This window comes from Kwoniella dendrophila, chromosome 2, assembly GCF_036810415.1.
Source record: "Kwoniella dendrophila CBS 6074 chromosome 2, complete sequence".
Classification (NCBI taxonomy): Eukaryota; Fungi; Basidiomycota; class Tremellomycetes; order Tremellales; family Cryptococcaceae; genus Kwoniella; species Kwoniella dendrophila.
This window is the reverse complement of record NC_089477.1, coordinates 95,593-113,274: the sequence shown is the minus strand read 5'-3', so window position 1 is coordinate 113,274 and position 17,682 is coordinate 95,593. Positions and strand designations below refer to the sequence as shown.

The 17,682-nt window shown below is 34.4% G+C and overlaps 6 protein-coding genes across 6 annotated transcripts; 3 read left to right on the top strand and 3 right to left on the bottom strand.

Moving 5' to 3' along the window:
• Nucleotides 1-971: 971 nt before the first annotated feature.
• L201_001468 (uncharacterized protein) lies at nt 972-3,550 on the bottom strand (the record flags this gene model as incomplete). Its single annotated transcript, XM_066217257.1, has 7 exons — nt 972-1,019; nt 1,119-1,310; nt 1,433-1,991; nt 2,075-2,139; nt 2,223-2,559; nt 2,759-2,987; nt 3,100-3,550. The coding sequence occupies 7 exons, from the start codon at nt 3,548-3,550 to the stop codon at nt 972-974; spliced, it is 1,881 nt and encodes a 626-aa protein (XP_066073354.1).
• A 381-nt stretch (nt 3,551-3,931) lies between these two features.
• L201_001467 (26S protease regulatory subunit 10B) lies at nt 3,932-5,778 on the top strand (the record flags this gene model as incomplete). Its single annotated transcript, XM_066217256.1, has 9 exons — nt 3,932-4,048; nt 4,115-4,157; nt 4,217-4,336; nt 4,423-4,490; nt 4,551-4,631; nt 4,704-4,829; nt 4,896-5,021; nt 5,108-5,548; nt 5,671-5,778. The coding sequence occupies 9 exons, from the start codon at nt 3,932-3,934 to the stop codon at nt 5,776-5,778; spliced, it is 1,230 nt and encodes a 409-aa protein (XP_066073353.1).
• Nucleotides 5,779-6,295: 517 nt separating this feature from the next.
• L201_001466 (uncharacterized protein) lies at nt 6,296-8,297 on the bottom strand (the record flags this gene model as incomplete). Its single annotated transcript, XM_066217255.1, has 6 exons — nt 6,296-6,862; nt 6,953-7,121; nt 7,183-7,319; nt 7,398-7,628; nt 7,701-7,937; nt 8,004-8,297. 6 exons carry the CDS (start codon nt 8,295-8,297, stop codon nt 6,296-6,298), a joined length of 1,635 nt encoding a protein of 544 aa, XP_066073352.1.
• Nucleotides 8,298-9,661: 1,364 nt separating this feature from the next.
• Nucleotides 9,662-12,276, top strand: L201_001465 (uncharacterized protein; the record flags this gene model as incomplete). Its single annotated transcript, XM_066217254.1, has 2 exons — nt 9,662-11,260; nt 11,344-12,276. The coding sequence occupies 2 exons, from the start codon at nt 9,662-9,664 to the stop codon at nt 12,274-12,276; spliced, it is 2,532 nt and encodes an 843-aa protein (XP_066073351.1).
• A 742-nt stretch (nt 12,277-13,018) lies between these two features.
• Nucleotides 13,019-13,893, bottom strand: L201_001464 (uncharacterized protein; the record flags this gene model as incomplete). Its single annotated transcript, XM_066217253.1, has 3 exons — nt 13,019-13,075; nt 13,417-13,565; nt 13,863-13,893. 3 exons carry the CDS (start codon nt 13,891-13,893, stop codon nt 13,019-13,021), a joined length of 237 nt encoding a protein of 78 aa, XP_066073350.1.
• Nucleotides 13,894-14,385: 492 nt separating this feature from the next.
• Nucleotides 14,386-16,408, top strand: L201_001463 (uncharacterized protein; the record flags this gene model as incomplete). The annotated part of the gene is made up of 7 exons (XM_066217252.1): nt 14,386-14,680; nt 14,958-15,229; nt 15,493-15,571; nt 15,650-15,846; nt 15,962-16,113; nt 16,193-16,292; nt 16,382-16,408. The coding sequence occupies 7 exons, from the start codon at nt 14,386-14,388 to the stop codon at nt 16,406-16,408; spliced, it is 1,122 nt and encodes a 373-aa protein (XP_066073349.1).
• Between the last annotated feature and the right edge of the window lie 1,274 nt (nt 16,409-17,682).

Below are 17,682 nucleotides of genomic sequence, written 5' to 3'. Positions count from 1 at the left end.
CACATTTACACTATTGCAAGTACCTCAATAGAATTGACACCTTAATACTGTATAATGATACTATCACTGAAATAGGTCAAATTTTCAATCCTTAGCATTCAAAAGCTCTGTGACTTCTGAGAACCCCAACCTCGGCCCAAACTTAACAACCAACGTTAATTTTTTCACGTAGGAATGTACAACATGAAGAACATCCTATTCATGGTTATGTACAGTCAGGATCACATCTCAGTTGATGAGAGGAGAGCCGAATGAAATCAACTAACGAAAGTGACTAGGGATATACCTATAGTACTTTCCTTGTTTGAAATAACTTGTTCAAACCTCAAACTCTCTTAAGATCATATAATCTCATAACTTGAGTGGAATATTACTGTAGATGATGTCTGTATAGTAGGCATATGATCTGTACAAAACTATTCATAGGAGTGGCTTCTCACGTTTTTGGATTTATGATGATGTTCACGATCAAGCCATCGACATTTACATTTCACATTAACACTTTTCATGTGAACGAAGCAAAATTCCTACGATTCTTCTTGTAATAAAGAGAGTGTCTACTGTTCATAGCATCAGGAAGAGCCGATCAGACTTCGCGAAATACAAATAACGCAACGTCAAACAAGAAAACATCGAATTGAGATTAAGTCTCTGTGACTGTCACCAAAAGATCAAGAATATTGTGCTTCTACCCAGATATCAAGGGCATGGCTCATCTATCCACGGAATATCGTGTTGTGGATGATGAGTGAATCATATAGTAGATATCCCTTTTTGATCTTTCATTCCTTCTTTGGAAATACTCGCGATCGTTGCCCAAGAATTACATTGGCAGCAGTTTTACGATTTCCTTTATTATCATCCGAGATGATATCTTCAATGCATGGTATATGTGGATAAGCAATGTGGTTTGAGATGAGGCGAATCGAATAAAAAAGGAAAAAACAATCAATTTATCTGGTAATTTCAATCTAATTTTCTACTAATCTAAGTACAGCGACACTTTCAACGTGAGCGGTCTATTCAGAAAAAAAAGGCAGAAAATATATCAGTAAGAAGTTGTATTGTGCTATGAAATCAGGAAGAAATGAAAAGAAGAGATAACGTAATGTACTTACTTGAGGGAACAAATCAAATCCTCTTAAACTCTCTACAACATATTTCCATCCTTCCTTTTTATCAGATTCATTTATTATATAACCTACATCTCTAGCTTGTGTATGTACATTACATGAAACGTAAACTATTGTTAAAGGTTTAAATTCAAGTAATTGTTTTAAGAATGGTTCATCACATCCTTTTCTTGGTGGCTAATTTAAAAAAAAATATCGGACAATCAATTAGTTATACTTCTTTTAAGTATCAATGATAAAATATAATACTCGTACAGTACGGAAAAACTAGAAATAAGAAGTATATATATAAAACTCACATCAATAACAACACATGAATTTTCACCTTTAAACCCATTTTTAGGCAAATCACCAAATATATCTTCTGCTTTACCACATAACCAAGTAGTTTTATTTTGTAATTTATTCATTTCAGCATTTTTTTTAGCTGCTATAATAGAATCATTTGAAATTTCAACACCAGCAACTTTTTCAAATTTATCTGATAATGTTATACCAAATAATCCTGATCCACAATATGTATCAACTAGATGTGTTGGTAATTTAGATTTAGATTTTGTTATTATTGTTGATAAAGAAGAGGTAGAAGGGAAAATAGCTTCTTTAACATAATCTGTTAAAGGAATTAAAATTGAATTATTATTTTGAAAAAATGAACCAGCATTAAATGAAAATAAATATTTTCCAACTTTTTCATAAACTGGTAATTTATGATTAGTTATTGCAATATGATCTTCAGGTGATATTTCAGGTGCGGTTTCGGAGTTGAAAGGGTTATCGATATCAGGTTTAGGTATTGGTTCAGGTAATGAATCACGTAATAATAATGTTGCACCTCTTGAGAAAGACATTATGGTGCTGATATGATATATATATATGAATCAGCTTTTGCGTTTCAATGGAATAAACAAGAAAATACGATTAAATCTAAGAATACTCACTCTTGTACTCTCTTTCGCTCTTCGGTCATTTTCTTATTCAATACAGGTGTAGCGATTGGACATTCCTATTGAAATTATAGAATCAAATTAGCTTATACAACCATATACAGTGGTATGGCATCTGCAGGTATAACCCGCAGATACTCACTTCAATATCCATTACACCTGGTTTACCTTTCCTTTCAAATCCTATTCTTAATTGCCAACCATTTTTATGTTGATCACCATCACCATTTTTCAAAGAATTCAAAGCTACTTCTTCACCTTGTTCTTTTAATTGTTTTTGAATCCATTTTGGTGCAGAATCAAAATGTGGCGTTATTTTTGTACGATATTCCCATTGTTTCGGTGATCCAATCGTATCTTGAATGTTCGGTAGAACTGAACCAGATAAATTCGAAAATCTTTTGTAAGCTAATTCTACTGTACGTTTTTTATGTTCTAATTGTAATGAATATGGTAAAGGTTGTAGTTGACATCCACCGCTAAATGTTGACGTTGAGATTCAAGATTAGCATATACTTTAAATTAGGTGATCAAGTCATTTATGTATGAGGGGAGGATATCCAAATCAAGGAAAAGGATGATCGAGTATATCATATGGATATAATCCAACACCAATCCAAATTAATTCAGTTTGAACTTGTAAAAGAGATCAATGATTTCATTCAACTAAAAACTCACCATTCACCAAAATATTTACAGCCATTTTGTGGAAATTTCCTTCTATCACCTTCACCTCCTCTATACGTTTCACTGAATTCTAAAATTTCTTGTAAATCTGCATAACTACATAATCTATCATGTTTATATATTTTCACTCTTATCTTATCTCCTGGATGTGCAAAAGGTGTTATGATTGTCCATTTCTTATTTGGGTTAGAGGTTGATGTGTATAAAGATATTGATTCTCCTATATCAGATAGAATTGAGGTTAGATATAATTTCGATATCATGAAATCATCCTAAATAAAAGATAGATTTCGAACAACAAACACCCTCGTAATTCGAATAGACTGACTCACCTGAAACTGTAAATGCACTAACATCCAAAACAATTTCTTCGAACAATTTCAATTCTTCAGGAAATTCCCATTCCAAACCATTTTTTTCATTTATCAAATTATCAACATATTCTTGCCCCAAAAAATCACGTATATCTTGAAACAATACATCACCAGCTGAATATTTATCAGGTAAAACTCTTTTAAATTTTCGATTTTTCTTTGTTTTTACTCCTTGTTGCTGCTGCTGTACCTTTGGTTTTGTTTGTTCAATTGTAGATGTTGAAGTGGAAGTGGAAGCTTTAGGTATTATTTCATTATTATCATCGATAAATTCTGATTTGATTGGAGCTTCTGTTATTTCTGTGAATCCATTAGTTTCAATTGTATTTGGTATATCACTGACATCCGATTTCAACCTTTTAGCAGGTGGTGATCTAGTTGAAGGTGAAGTCGGTATTGAAGTAGTCATTTTCCCGTATCTTGTGAACTGCTGATATCTGAGATTGAGTAAGCTGCTTCTGATGATATTCGAGCGAAGCATATATCGTCTGTTGCTTGGAGGTACAGCACAAGATACTTTAATGCAATGAATATGATCAATTCTCCAACTTTTTCAACTTTTTTCAATAAGTGAAAACCAACCACGAGTGATGTTTTGGTAATTATCTTATAGAGCTTAAATGGGTGAAATATTTAAGATTTACCTATAGAATATCAAGGCCGCGTCAGTAAATGGTATATAGTCGCGATGACATCGTACTTTCGTTCAACTATTCTATCCATAAATTCAGATATACTTCTTCTCTTCATCTATACATAATACTCAAACTATAACTTCACTCAAGACAAAATGGCATCAGCAGAAGCGTCTTCATCAACAGCTCCTCCTCCAACTCCGGAACCCACTATAGTAGCTCCAGCAGGTATGGAAGCTGCTAAATATGAAGCTATCAAAGGATACAGAGCTGTAAGTTGGATTACTCTTACAGGATCAAATAATAGGGGTTTGTTGATATGTATATTGTTTGAGTAGAAAGTGAAAGAGCATTCAAGAATGTCTGACAATCTCAAACAAAGTAAGTCGGTTTTAGGCAGTGCTAGTTCTTGAAGCTGACGGACTATAATTATTGAATAGTCCGACTGAATATTCGAACACTCGCAACCGATTTCGATAAAACAGAAGATGACATCAAAGCATTACAATCAGTGGGACAGATTATTGGTGAAGTATTGAAACAGCTAGATGAGGAAAGATGTAAGCTTTTCCGTGCTTGACATTCAGCTTCCATGACCGCCGTGTATTCGTCAAAGGTTATAAGCTGATATTGATCCATCATTTAGTTATTGTGAAAGCTTCCTCTGGACCTCGTTATGTCGTGTCATATAGACCTACTCTACCTGCGGCTAAAGTAAGTCAGCTTTGTAGTCAGTCATTATCATTTACTCAGCTGACCCTTACCATGAAATAGCTCAAAGCAGGTGTGAGAGTATCATTAGATATGACAACGTTGACAATCATGCGAATTCTTCCTCGAGAAGTTGATCCTATGGTAAGTTACAGCTATATCATTCAAGAAGAACTTTTGAGAATGTTCACTCATACTGCGTTCTTCATTATATAGGTTTACAACATGTCACTTGAAGATCCGGGATCAGCATCTTTCGCAGGTATTGGTGGTTTAGGTGATCAAGTTAGAGAATTAAGAGAAGTTATCGAATTACCTTTGATGAACCCGGAATTATTCGAGGTAAGCTTTTCTTTTGTTAGGAGCATGAGTCCGCCTTTCAAGCTTACACTTACCTCGTAATGATAGCGTGTTGGTATCAAACCACCAAAAGGTGTATTATTGTATGGACCACCAGGTACAGGTAAAACATTACTTGCTAGAGCTGTAGCTGCTACTTTAAACACGAATTTCTTGAAAGTAGTTTCATCTGCTGTAAGTCGATGCTTGATCGGACTGGACTGGAGAATATGTAATGTTGAGGCATACTAATTATTACTGTTGTATGCTTGTGTAATTAGATTGTCGATAAATATATCGGTGAATCAGCACGATTAATCAGAGAAATGTTTGCTTATGCCCGAGAACATGAACCTTGTGTAATATTTATGGATGAAATTGATGCTATAGGTGGAAGAAGATTTAGTGAAGGTACATCAGCAGATAGAGAAATTCAAAGAACTTTAATGGAATTATTAAATCAAATGGATGGATTTGATTCTTTAGGTAAAACAAAAATTATAATGGCAACAAATAGACCAGATACTTTAGATCCTGCATTATTAAGACCAGGTAGATTAGATAGAAAAATTGAAATTCCTTTACCAAATGAACAAGGTAGATTAGAAATTTTGAAAATTCACGCAAAAGGTATAAATAAATCTGGTGATATTGATTATGAAGCTATAGTTAAATTATCAGATGGTTTTAATGGTGCAGATTTAAGAAATGTTTGTACAGAGGTAAGTCCCCGGTTATCATTTTCTTTCTCTTTGTTCCTCTTCCTATTAAAAAAAAATTGGAAAACTAAAAACAATGCTAATATATATATATATATATATATATGTATAATCTGAAATAATAGGCCGGTTTATTCGCTATTAGAGAAGATAGAGATGCTGTAGTACAAGAAGATTTCATGAAAGCTGTTAGAAAATTGAATGATGCTAAGAAACATGAAACTACGATGTGAGTTGTGACCTGATTATCATCTTTGTGTTTCCGGTTACTGATTTCATACGATATATTAGGGATTACACCGCTGTATAAGACGATAACATAGATAGATGACATTTTGTAGACTAAGCAATGTAAACCGATGAGATGCAACAATATTGAACGGTGTCTTTCAAAGAAATTAAGCGCAAATCCGGATGATATTGTCTCTGCTATCAGTTTTGCCTCAACAATTTTTGAGAGTTTTCACATATCTTTCCGAAATAATCAAGTAGGAATACTCGCCTTCTGTTTTCGGTTTTCATCAGCTTATTAGTCAGGCTAACAATACTGTCTGATGCGTATTATCAAGATTCGGTAAAATGCCTATTTCCATAAATCGAACTTTTAGATGACCGAACATTGCATGATTATACTATTAAATTTATATTACAACAAGTAAAAGAAAGTATCAAAAAGAGGATACACATAGTACTGTATAATGATGTCGTCCGCATAAATCAAGACACTTCAGAACGATGTCCAAAGTCATCTCATTCAGCTAATAACCTCTTTTCTTCCTTTCTCAATTGTTCATCTTGACTCCTTCTCTTTTCAGCTTCTTTTCTGAGTTCAGCATCTTCATATCTATTCTGCCAATCCTCGTTCGTTCCTTCTTCATCACTTGTCCTTTTAGCTTTAGATTCACTATTATTTTCAGTGATACTCGAAGATTTCAGTCCAACGATAACAGATTGCTCTTCTTTTCGCATTGACTGTTCGATAGGCTTTTCAAGAGATTTCTTGCTTGGCTCTTTTTCTCTTTCTTTTGAAGCTTCTTGTTCTTTTTTCTCTGCAACTTGTTGTTTGGCTAATTTTTCCTCTTCTTCTACCACTAAATCAGCTAATTCAGCTGCCAATTCATCTTCATCAATTTCAACTCTCTTTCCACCCATAGTAGCTAATTCACCACCTATTCTAATAGCTTGATCAATTTCTTCTTGATCAGCCATAACTTCAGCTAAAGCATCTGTAGTATTTGTAATTCTATCTGAAGATAATAATGGATTCGATAAGATTGTTTGAAGTGTCGATGTTGATGTTTCGTATGCTTCCATAATCTGTTAAACAGAAAACAATCACTCGTTAGCACCTTATAGATAGAAAAGATATCAAGAATCTGCGTAATCCTGATCTTCCTGGTAACTCACCTCAACATCTCCTTTAGCTTGATCAATACTTCTTATAACAGATCCTAGTTGTTCAGATGAAGCTATCCTTTTGGTTAAAAGCTCTTCTAATTGTTTCTTAGATCTGAGGTATGATAAAGCAGCATTCTTTTGACCTTTTGCCAGTTGTTTCTTAGCTTTTTCTTGTGATCTAAAACGTTGGATGGACAATAAGCTATCTATTTCTGAATGACATTCATATTGAAACTCACTGCGTTATCTGCTCTTCTATACTGAGTATTTGCTTTTCTACTTTTCGTTGAGCGTTGATCACAGATATAACACCTCTATCAGCTTCAGTTATAGGATGATCTGAAGGTATTTGATCTGCTTCTAATACTTTGATAATCTATTATTATCAGATAAAATCAGTCACCTTATCTTTCCGTACGTGCATTGAAATGTATCGAGCGTAAGAGAAACATACTGATCCATCTGAAACCACAACACCACAGTCTCTATATAACCATTTAACCAGAATTTCAATATCCTTTATAGATAACTTATGCACACCAGAAGATAATTTCTTGGAACTTGAACTAGCTGGAAAACAAGCTTCGGCATATTCTTCTTTGAAAGATTCAAGATCATATAAAGCATTTGTATATGATAGTACGGGATTATTCGATATGTGTGTGGTGAAAGCTGAAGCAGATTGCTTTAAAATATGATAAGTATTCAGTTATAAACATATGAAAACAGAATTTAAAAAGAGGTATTGTAAACTTACTTCAAGTAATGGTATATGTACATATTCTTTACCTTTACCGTATTTTGACCATAATGTTTCTTCTTTCTCTATCTTTTCAGTTGATGAACCAAAAGGGTTTAATTGAGATACAGCCCACCATAGTGGTCTACCTATAAATCGAGAAGATAAAGATGCTGGAGCATGTAAGGGTGGAAGTGATGATAAAAATTGAGGTAAAGGATGAAGTGTAGGTGGTGTTGTATTCACTAGACCTTCCTGTGAATACATCATCATCAGTCATGCCGTTCCGCATCACAATTGAAGGTAAATTAATCAACTTACGATAACACCACCTAAACCTTTTGGTCTTCTACCTTGATCATCTTCAAAACGACTTAACAGGGAATCATCAACTTTCAGTATCAATCTATCACCATCTTCACCATTTATCCAACCTGTTCTCAGTGTTTCTTCTAAGACTGATGACCACCATTGTGAATTAGCATTATATCCCGTTGGATTCGTTGTTCGCTGAGAAGATGTTGACGCGTATAAAGCTTGTATTCGTGCATGCGATGGAGGTGCTGTAGGTGGTGGAGAAGTTTTCAAAAATGGTGGTAAGCTCTCATCGACCATCTTGAACTATATCAGAGGAATAGAGCGTAAAATATTGTGTTCCACAAGTTTGGTAAATAAGAGAAGATGAATGCAAGTTGATTTTGATTCTGATTGATTTTATGGATTTTTCTGCTTTCCAGAGTGACGTTATGTTTATTTTGATTTTTTTGGGCGATATATATGTGATGTATGGTGGCAAATCCTTTCCACGTGGACGAGGTCAGGATGCGATAAGTGAAGCTAAAGGCAAAGTCATTCTGTAACTTATACATGATTCTTCGGTCCTATCTCCCATTAGTATTCATAATGTAATGAAGATCTTTCGCCAGACTATTTGGTAGTAAAGATTCAAGATGGAAGAACCGATATTCAGAATAGCAACAAGGTTCCCATGTAAAAGGCCCATTCCATGACATCCCACAAGCGTTTCACAAGATTACATATATCGTGCCTGGAAACGTTTAACCAAGTAACAGAAATAATCATGAAAATAATAGTCATATTGTATCAACTTATACACCTATCAGCGATCAACTGATTCACTCGACTGAGCTATCACCCCATGCTTTCTTGTCTAGCATAAGCTTACAAACTATGCACTTCAAGCAATCACAGCAGGATGTTTTCGAAATCATTTGGTGAGCAACTCAAAGCCTAGATCTCCACAAGCTTTCATATTCAGCAAAAGGAATTTGAATACCTCTAGTGCAGGTATACGATCAAGTTATATATCTACCGTGGGATCCAGATTATGTCGTACAATTCATCATGGTGATTGTTGTTCTCATGTGGTAGATCGTTAGACCTGGATCCATGAATCGAACACGTCAATACCATACAGTATCACGAAAATCGAAATTAGGAGTTTTATCATTGGAAAAAACGCACTGACATATTTTGTTGTTGTCAATGAAACGGGATCTAGTGAAATGTTTCACCCTAAAAACAATCATATACCCTAGCAACCATAGAAGCTCTTTGGGCACCCTCAAAGTAAAAAACCTTATGTGAATATAAATCGATAGAAATTCAGAGTGATGTATTCCTGAATTCGGTACTTTGGTAATCTCATATATTCCAAATGAAATGAAATGAAATGAAATGAAAAAAAGAAGAAGACAAAGTTGACTTTTAGAAGTTACTCTTATATTCCTTTATATCACCTTCTCGACATCCTTTAGATATCTGATCTTCATATATCTCATCTCCCTTTATCCCACTTCGACTTCTCACTTACAGGTCACACCTTCAAGCCAACTTTCGTCATTCTTTCCTTTTCACACTTACCATGATCACACCTAATTCTACCTCAAACTGTATATAAGTATAGTGATACCACCCGACACTACTACTAATTCAGCATAGCTACCCTTTAGGCGGATATGTCTCCAACATCTTATAATTCAAGTTCAAATCATTCACCAGATTCATTACCATACCCAGGATTCCCAATCCACAATCCATCATCATCATCTTCAGCAGATTTATCTAGGATATCATATATAACAAATTCACCCTCGACACCAAATGCAGATAAATTGTTTTATAAACCACCAATACCGACTAGTCAAGATTCAAGTCCTTTAACGATAGATACAAGCAAAAGGAATGGTCGAGGTTTGTCTACATCAAAAGAGAAAGAAATTGATGGTGTCGTAGTTGGATATGAGATGGATAAACAGGAATTAGCAAATATGATAAATCCTCCTAGTGCAGGTGAATCATCAAAGCAAACAAAATGGAAGATTTTCAAGAACAAATCATCCAACAATACTTCATCAACGCCAAATCTTCCTTCTAATCATGGTCAAACTATCGACATCCCAGAAACTCCACCTGCAGTTCCACCTAAAACCTTATCTTATGCCACGCAAACACCAAAATCGACTAAAACGATCGATGGGATAAGTATATCAAGTTCATCTGTGGAAATTACAGAATTAGATTCAAGAAATTCACATTCAACAGAATATCATCATTATAATCATCAAACACTAAAAAAAGCTTTACATGGAAGAATGACTTCAGCTTCATCACATCATCTAATTTCTAAAAGTTCTTTTGATAATTTGAATGCTTTCTCACCTACTCAGTCTCAATCTCAATCTCCTTATTCCCCAAATCATCAAAATTATCAACCTTATCTAAACAATAATGTTAATGGAAATGTACCTCATACTTGTTCTCATACACCTCAACATTCTATCACCTATCCAAATGTATCAGAATCATTTGATCATAATTACAATAACACTAATAATACCACTCAAAATGATGAACGAAACAGTTTAGTAGCTTCTTTAGCAGCTTTACCTTGGGCAACTCCACCACCTAGAGAACCTTCCCCAATTATACCTATCTCTCAAATCAATCAGCATCAACATAGATATTCATTTTTAGCTAATGATCCAACTACATCTGCTGATGGATATGGATATATATCAAATTCACGTAGATCCTCTATGAATTCAATAAAAAGTTTGAAGCAGGAAATTAAAATATTATCTGAACAAAGTGATAGTTTGAGTGGCATTAGTGGTATGGCAAATATGGGTTCGCATCATACCTCTTCAAGTATAAGTAAACGATTCTGCGAATCTGAACTTACAGAAACCAGCAAAGGGGTTATAAAGAGTAATCATGATAGATATCCAAGTATTGAAAGCGCAATGGCAACAAAATCCCAATATACTCAAAATTCGAAATCTCAATTCACATCATCATCTGCATCACCTTCGATTAGTAAATCGAATTCGAAATCTACACAAAGAAGTAAATCGACAAGATCGTATAACAGTAAGAGAGGGTCGACACATACAATCAGAAATGGGATTATACAAAGATGGGAAGTGTACAATTCAAATCATCATTGGGAAATTTTAGAAGGTGAAGAATTGAAAAAGAGAGAGAATTCATTGAATTTAGTACAATTAGTTGGTAGAGCTTCAATGTTGGAATACGTTTTGAAAAGTGGTAAAAGGGTGAGTTGAAATTGATCTCTCCATCAATGGCTTAAATTCATTCACAAGACTAATCGTTAAATCATTGTAACGTAAAATTTTAGGTATCTTCTCAATCCATCAAACAACTTCGATCATTTACACCTACTTCATCATCATCATCAATCTATTCACCTAATATACCACGACCACCTTTACCACATTTACAATCAAATTCAATATCAAGTACATCTTCAAAATTTCAGCAACCCTTTGTAAGACCATCTATATCTACAAGGAGATCATCATCAACTAGACAATCGCGTAAATCAAGTTCATCAAAGTCATTTCGTCGGAAATTAGGTAAAAAAATAAAAAGGAATAAAAGTAGAGAGGATATTTTTACTGAAATTGATTCTGATGAAAGTTTTGACGTTAATGATAATTATGAGAAAATTATGTACTCTGATCGTCATGATGAGGTTCCTCAATTAGTAAAAGAACCATCATCAAATTCACAAACACTGAAAATTGTCAATAACGATGGCAAAGATAGGTTCGGTAATGATGATACAGGTATAATTGTTTTTCCTGAAGAGATCTCCAATAATAATAATGATTCTCAGAATCAGCTTAAGTTGAATAAAAACAAGAATGGAAAATTCAACTCATTACCACAACAAGATAATAATGGTGGTGGTCGATGTATACCATCAAATTGGAATTTATCACCATCTAAACAAGATCAATATGAAAAATCACGCAATCATACACAAGATCAAATGAAAGCTCAAAACCAGGATAATGATCGTGATCATAATGATGATAGAGGTGATGAAGAAGAAGTTTCAAGGTATTATCCACAATCACCTCATCTAGGTCACAGATCACCAAATTGGAGAAATAGACAATCAGTATTAAGTTATATCGAAACTGGTCAATGGGAAAACGATAAACAGAAAAGGAATTTAATGTTCAAGATTGTACTGATTGGTGGTTTGATAGTTATTTTGATTATTGGTTTATTGGTTGGTTTGTTGACTAGGAGAAAATCATAATAATACCTTGCCATACTCAAGTTGTAGATATATCTAAATATATATAGTATTTGATATCGTTATATACAAAGGTATTTTTGTAGGACAATTGGTTTAATGAGGGTCTAATGATAAGTGTTAATTAGTCATGCATTTTACTGTATCAGTATATATAGTGCTTGACATCGTACAATCGTGTCATTGGATCTCGATTTGCTTGCATGTATATTCCAATTTAAGCTGTTTCTCGAAGTTGTCCAATGAAACGGTTTAGTTCATCAAGTGAGTACAGTACAATCAGCAGTAATCAGATTGGAAAAAAAACCACGTATACTTGGTGAATATGTCTATTATCAACATGTTTGACGAGTGAATAACATCAATCACCATAATACAGAAGATTGGCTTTGATAATTTTCATACAGGCACATATTGTATATAAAGACCTAATAGTTATGTGCAGTTTAAGTTTCGGTTTTGGTGGTATAATAAGCTAAAGGACCAATTTTGTGGGGTATATATGTTGATATTGTTGTTGAGGTTGACTTTGAGATTTCGTATATATTGATATATATTTAGAAAAATGTGATTATTTAAGAAGGCTAAATAATCACTTTTATGTAGAATGGTGGGAATGACTCTATCTTCTTCTTCTTCTTCTTCTCACCAAGATCTAGTGTTCTTGAAACTACATCTAAATCTAATTCCCTATACCTTATCTTGAAATGCTTTTGGCCTAAATGGAGTAATGTTGAAAACGATACTACACCCTCATACTATCCAGCAGCTCCATTGACGACACCGAGTTACCTCTGATGACCTACGAGAACAAATATGCGAAGAAGGGGTATTAGCAGAAATCCTGTTCGATCTGAACAAGTTGTGATCCTTCCTCCATTTTGTTTTTATCACTCAAATTATCCACTCGGTAGACCTGTATTTTACCCTCGTGTGCATTATATTTTAGGTTCATGAGCCATTCCAGCCTAGCTGAAGGTCATGTCATCCTTATGTATAACCTTAATTCCTGATCCATAGTCTCATTCGCTTCTACCACCACTTTCATTTACAATTTTATTGTTCCATTCCAACTTATCTCGCGAAACTGCTAAACGTCCTACTATATTGTTGTTGTTATACGGAACAAGAACTCATACTCACAATCATACCACATGGTTTTCTTTGTCCACCACCTAATTCTTCATGTGCTTGATCAACAACTAAATTTAAAAACATATCAAAACCTCTTAAGACACCTGAAACTTGTCTACCACCTTGAAGATTAAGGAAACATCTTCTATCCATGAATTCTATATATTTTGGGAGTTCAAATATGACAATTGTACGTGTCAAGAGTGGATTTGAATGTGTGTGTGAATAATTGGGTTCGGTTTCCAAAGATTTTTACCGTTGGTTGAGAGAGAAGTATGTTGAAATGGTAAAAAGGCGAGCGAGATTGATGTTTTCGTATTATGATCAGTATTGTAATATAAAATAGGTGTTTTAATATATCAAGTTCGGTTAAATATAGCAGAATTATTTGATCAGTATTTAAACTAGATGGTATGCAACTTGACACCAAAGGAAAAAGAATATTGAATACTCACTCTTGAGTTCAGGTTGAGATACACGAGACATGATTTATTGATTTCTTTTTTCCTTTTTCTTTTTTCCTTTTTCTTTTTTCTTTCTTCCTTTTTCTTTTTCTAGGTTTCCAAAGTAACGTATTATTCAAAGGGGTTTCTTGACTATATTAGGCCTGTGCTGACAGTTTATAGTTGTGATTTGAACAACAAGAGCGATATGTTGTATAAAGTATATAAAGTATATGTATAATAAATATTATAAATAGTGAGCACAAAGAAAGGTTGTATGTTATCGATATGAATCATCTCTCTGTCTATGTCGGTGTTACGGCAATATAGTTCAATGTGGCACCTGTATTCGTTATTGCTACTTACGTCTTGTCGCTTCTTTGTTATTGCCAGCGCGTAGTTTAATCTCTATTGTTATTGTTATTGTTATTGTTACTGTTATATCAGATACTTCTCTAGCTCATATATCCTCTCAACATCTGATATATACATAAGGCAAAAGGTGAAAGCGAAATCTTAGTTCTATATAAATAAGATGGCACCAAAAGATAGAACATCAGAATTTCATTCAACATTAAATTCAATAAAATCAAGATCATCATTGGCTTCTTCTTCTTCAGCTTCATTATCATCATCAACTAATTTAAAAGGTAAAGGTAAATCATCAGATAAAGATAAAGAAGCAAGACAACCTTTGTTGGGTGTCAATCAGAATGTTTCAGCAATCGGTCAACCAAAAAATGGAACTAAAAGTGAATTTGGTAGAATGGCAAGTGGTATTGCAAAAGATATAAATAATACTACGTTGAAATTACAGAAATTGGCTCAGTGTGAGTAAATTGGACTGCTCCATTAATCATAGCAGACTTACTGGTATAGTTCTCATAAAGTATCGTTGCTGACTACTCCTTTATTGTATCACTTTTAATCTTATCTGCCTTAATCCCTTATTAACCGGCTCGCAACATAATTGTTATTTCATATCTTCGCTTTTGCTGTACGGAATTAACAATGCCATCATTTATTATCAATATATCCAACATATATATATATATCACTATATACCACTATATTTCCCTCAATACATCGACAATAACATCTATTTAGTGGCCAAACGAAAAACATTATTTGATGATAGACCAATAGAAATTTCAGAATTAACATATATAATTAGACAAGATATCGCTTCATTGAATACACAGATAGCTTCATTACAATCTTATATTAAATCACAAAAATCAAATCAGCAAAATAGTAATAATAAAAATAATAATGGTAAACAAATTGAAGAACATAATAGTAATGTTGTAATGTTATTACAAAGTAGATTAGCTAATATGGGTATGGGTTTTAAAGATGTTTTGGAATTAAGAACTCAGGTAAGTTGAAGTGTAATTTGAAGTGAAAGATGAAGAGATTCAATGAGATGAGGTTCATTGTTCATTTGAGAAGGGAGGAATGATGACGAAGGATTGGGTACTTGAAGATAAAAGAATGGGGTACTTGCCTGTAGACAGGAAGGAAAAAAGTTGTAGGACAGTCCGAAATGCTTATGGCAGAAAATGGATGCCTCAGTCGTGCAGAGCATCCGAAGTTTGAAATACAGGAAGATCGGATACTAATTCTCCTTGATATCTTTTAGAATATGAAAGCAAGTAAAGATAGAACAGAACAATTTATGCATACAGCAGCAAACGCATCCTTACCGCCACCTTCAAATAGTAAGTCGCAGTGAACGTATATCGCCATTCCACTTTCCTTCGGGAAAACTGCTAAATCTATCATCTCGCTTCACTCAGACTCCCTCTTATTCTCACAGACAGGTGGTCCAGGATCAGGATTTGATCGAAAAGGAAAATCAAGAGCTTCACCAAATCCAGAAGACAACAAAACAGATTTCTTAGCTTTGGATATTGATGGTGATAGAGGTGAAAGTGGTGTAGTGCAGAAAGGTAGTGGTGGAGATTATCAGCAAATGCAATTAGTTGAACAGCAGGTAAGTTAATCTTTCATCACTACCCTATCACCTTATTTTTGTTTGATAAATTCTTCTATATCTAAATTTGACGACCGATTGAATTAAACTCTCTAATTCTAATTCGCATGAATAGAACGATTATATACAATCCAGATCAACAGCAATCGAATCTATTGAATCTACAATAGCGGAATTAGGTTCGATCTTCTCTCAATTAGCTGGAATGGTTGCTGAACAAAGAGAAACGGTTCAAAGGATTGATGCCGATACGACTGATATCGCTGCGTAAGTCATCTTTTTCATTTGTTCACAAACTTCACTTTGTATAGTTACGTACTTATTGACAATTGATCGTTCTCAATAGTAATGTTACTGGTGCACAAAGAGAATTATTGAAATATTATGCAAGTGTGACTAGTAATAGATGGTTGATGTTAAAGATTTTCGGTGTATTGATTATTTTCGTGAGTTCAACATCTACTGATCAGCGAGGTAGTGTCGTTATACTACACTGGATCTGGCTAACTCTTTCTTGCTGCGTCTTTGTTATTAGTTCCTCGTATTTATTCTTGTATCATAGATTATTTCTTTTTGACAGCTGGATTCGATTTTCCCCTTCTGCGAGACCAACGCATGAACCATTTTAGACGTTCATATTGGACTACATATATAAATATTCGTCAAATCCCTAATAGCTATTCAGCACCACAACTATACCATGCATCAAGTACCGTATTTTTCACCATCAATCCATGTCAGCTTTACACGTCAAACGTATCTGCTGAACTGAAGTTAAGCATCATATGCTTCTAGAAACAAACAAAAAGACTGCTAAACGATTTACCTTTGTAATACGCTTCATCCTCTACCTGTCCTTTCTCTAGCTCATCGGTAGGTCAATTGAGATGAATGGCAAAGGTTCTAGAAAAAAAAAACTACAGCACCCGGGATTCCCAAGTGGTCCCCCACCTTGGTACTAACCGAGCGATAGGTAACTTAAGCTTCGCCGAGCGGACGAGAGGCGGCGTTTTATACCTTCTATGGCCGTAGATGATATGGTCAAATGATGCAATATTATTATGTTTACAATAGGTTGGGAGAAAATAACATTGACTGCTGTCTATGAGTCTTAAATTTTCCTTTTTTTTCCTTCTTTTCGGTTTTGAGACAGCTTGAGATGACAATGTTATTGGTGTAATTCGATGGATGGGGTAAGATTATCATATTACCACTGGTCAGGAGGAATGAATTTGTCTTTATGGTTTAGTATTCTCGCGTGGCAGACATTTAGTTTGCCTTTGAGTTATAACACGTACAATGGATTAAATGATCAATGAGTGGAATCAATAGTCTTTAGCGCAACTTCTTTTTCATCCACTTATCCTTGTTATCTCTATTATCAAGGATCGATCTCCTTGAATAGTTATATGCCTTTGCTAGAAACGGCATCATGACGAATGAATCGATATGGTATATCTTACACATATATTTGATCGATATCGATATACAATTCATCATCATTCCTCCTGAAAATGACCATCAAAACCAGCAGAAAATGAGAGTAAGAAGACACGAGATTTGAATTTTGCATTGTGTAATCCTGGCAATGTCCTACCCATGTAGTATGACCAAGTCGTTCTACCTACCAAGAAGTATACAATCGATCTCAGTCTATACTCAACACAAAACCCGAAATCGGTCGCGGCACAGTACTCAAATAGAGTACAGTAGTTATGAAACAATCAAGATCAGAAAGTGGCATCTTCATCCTTTTAGCGCGGACGAAGACGGAGTTGCCAAGGTTACTGTATGTATATGTATAATGACTGCCTGAATCAAGCGATGCCGTAAAGC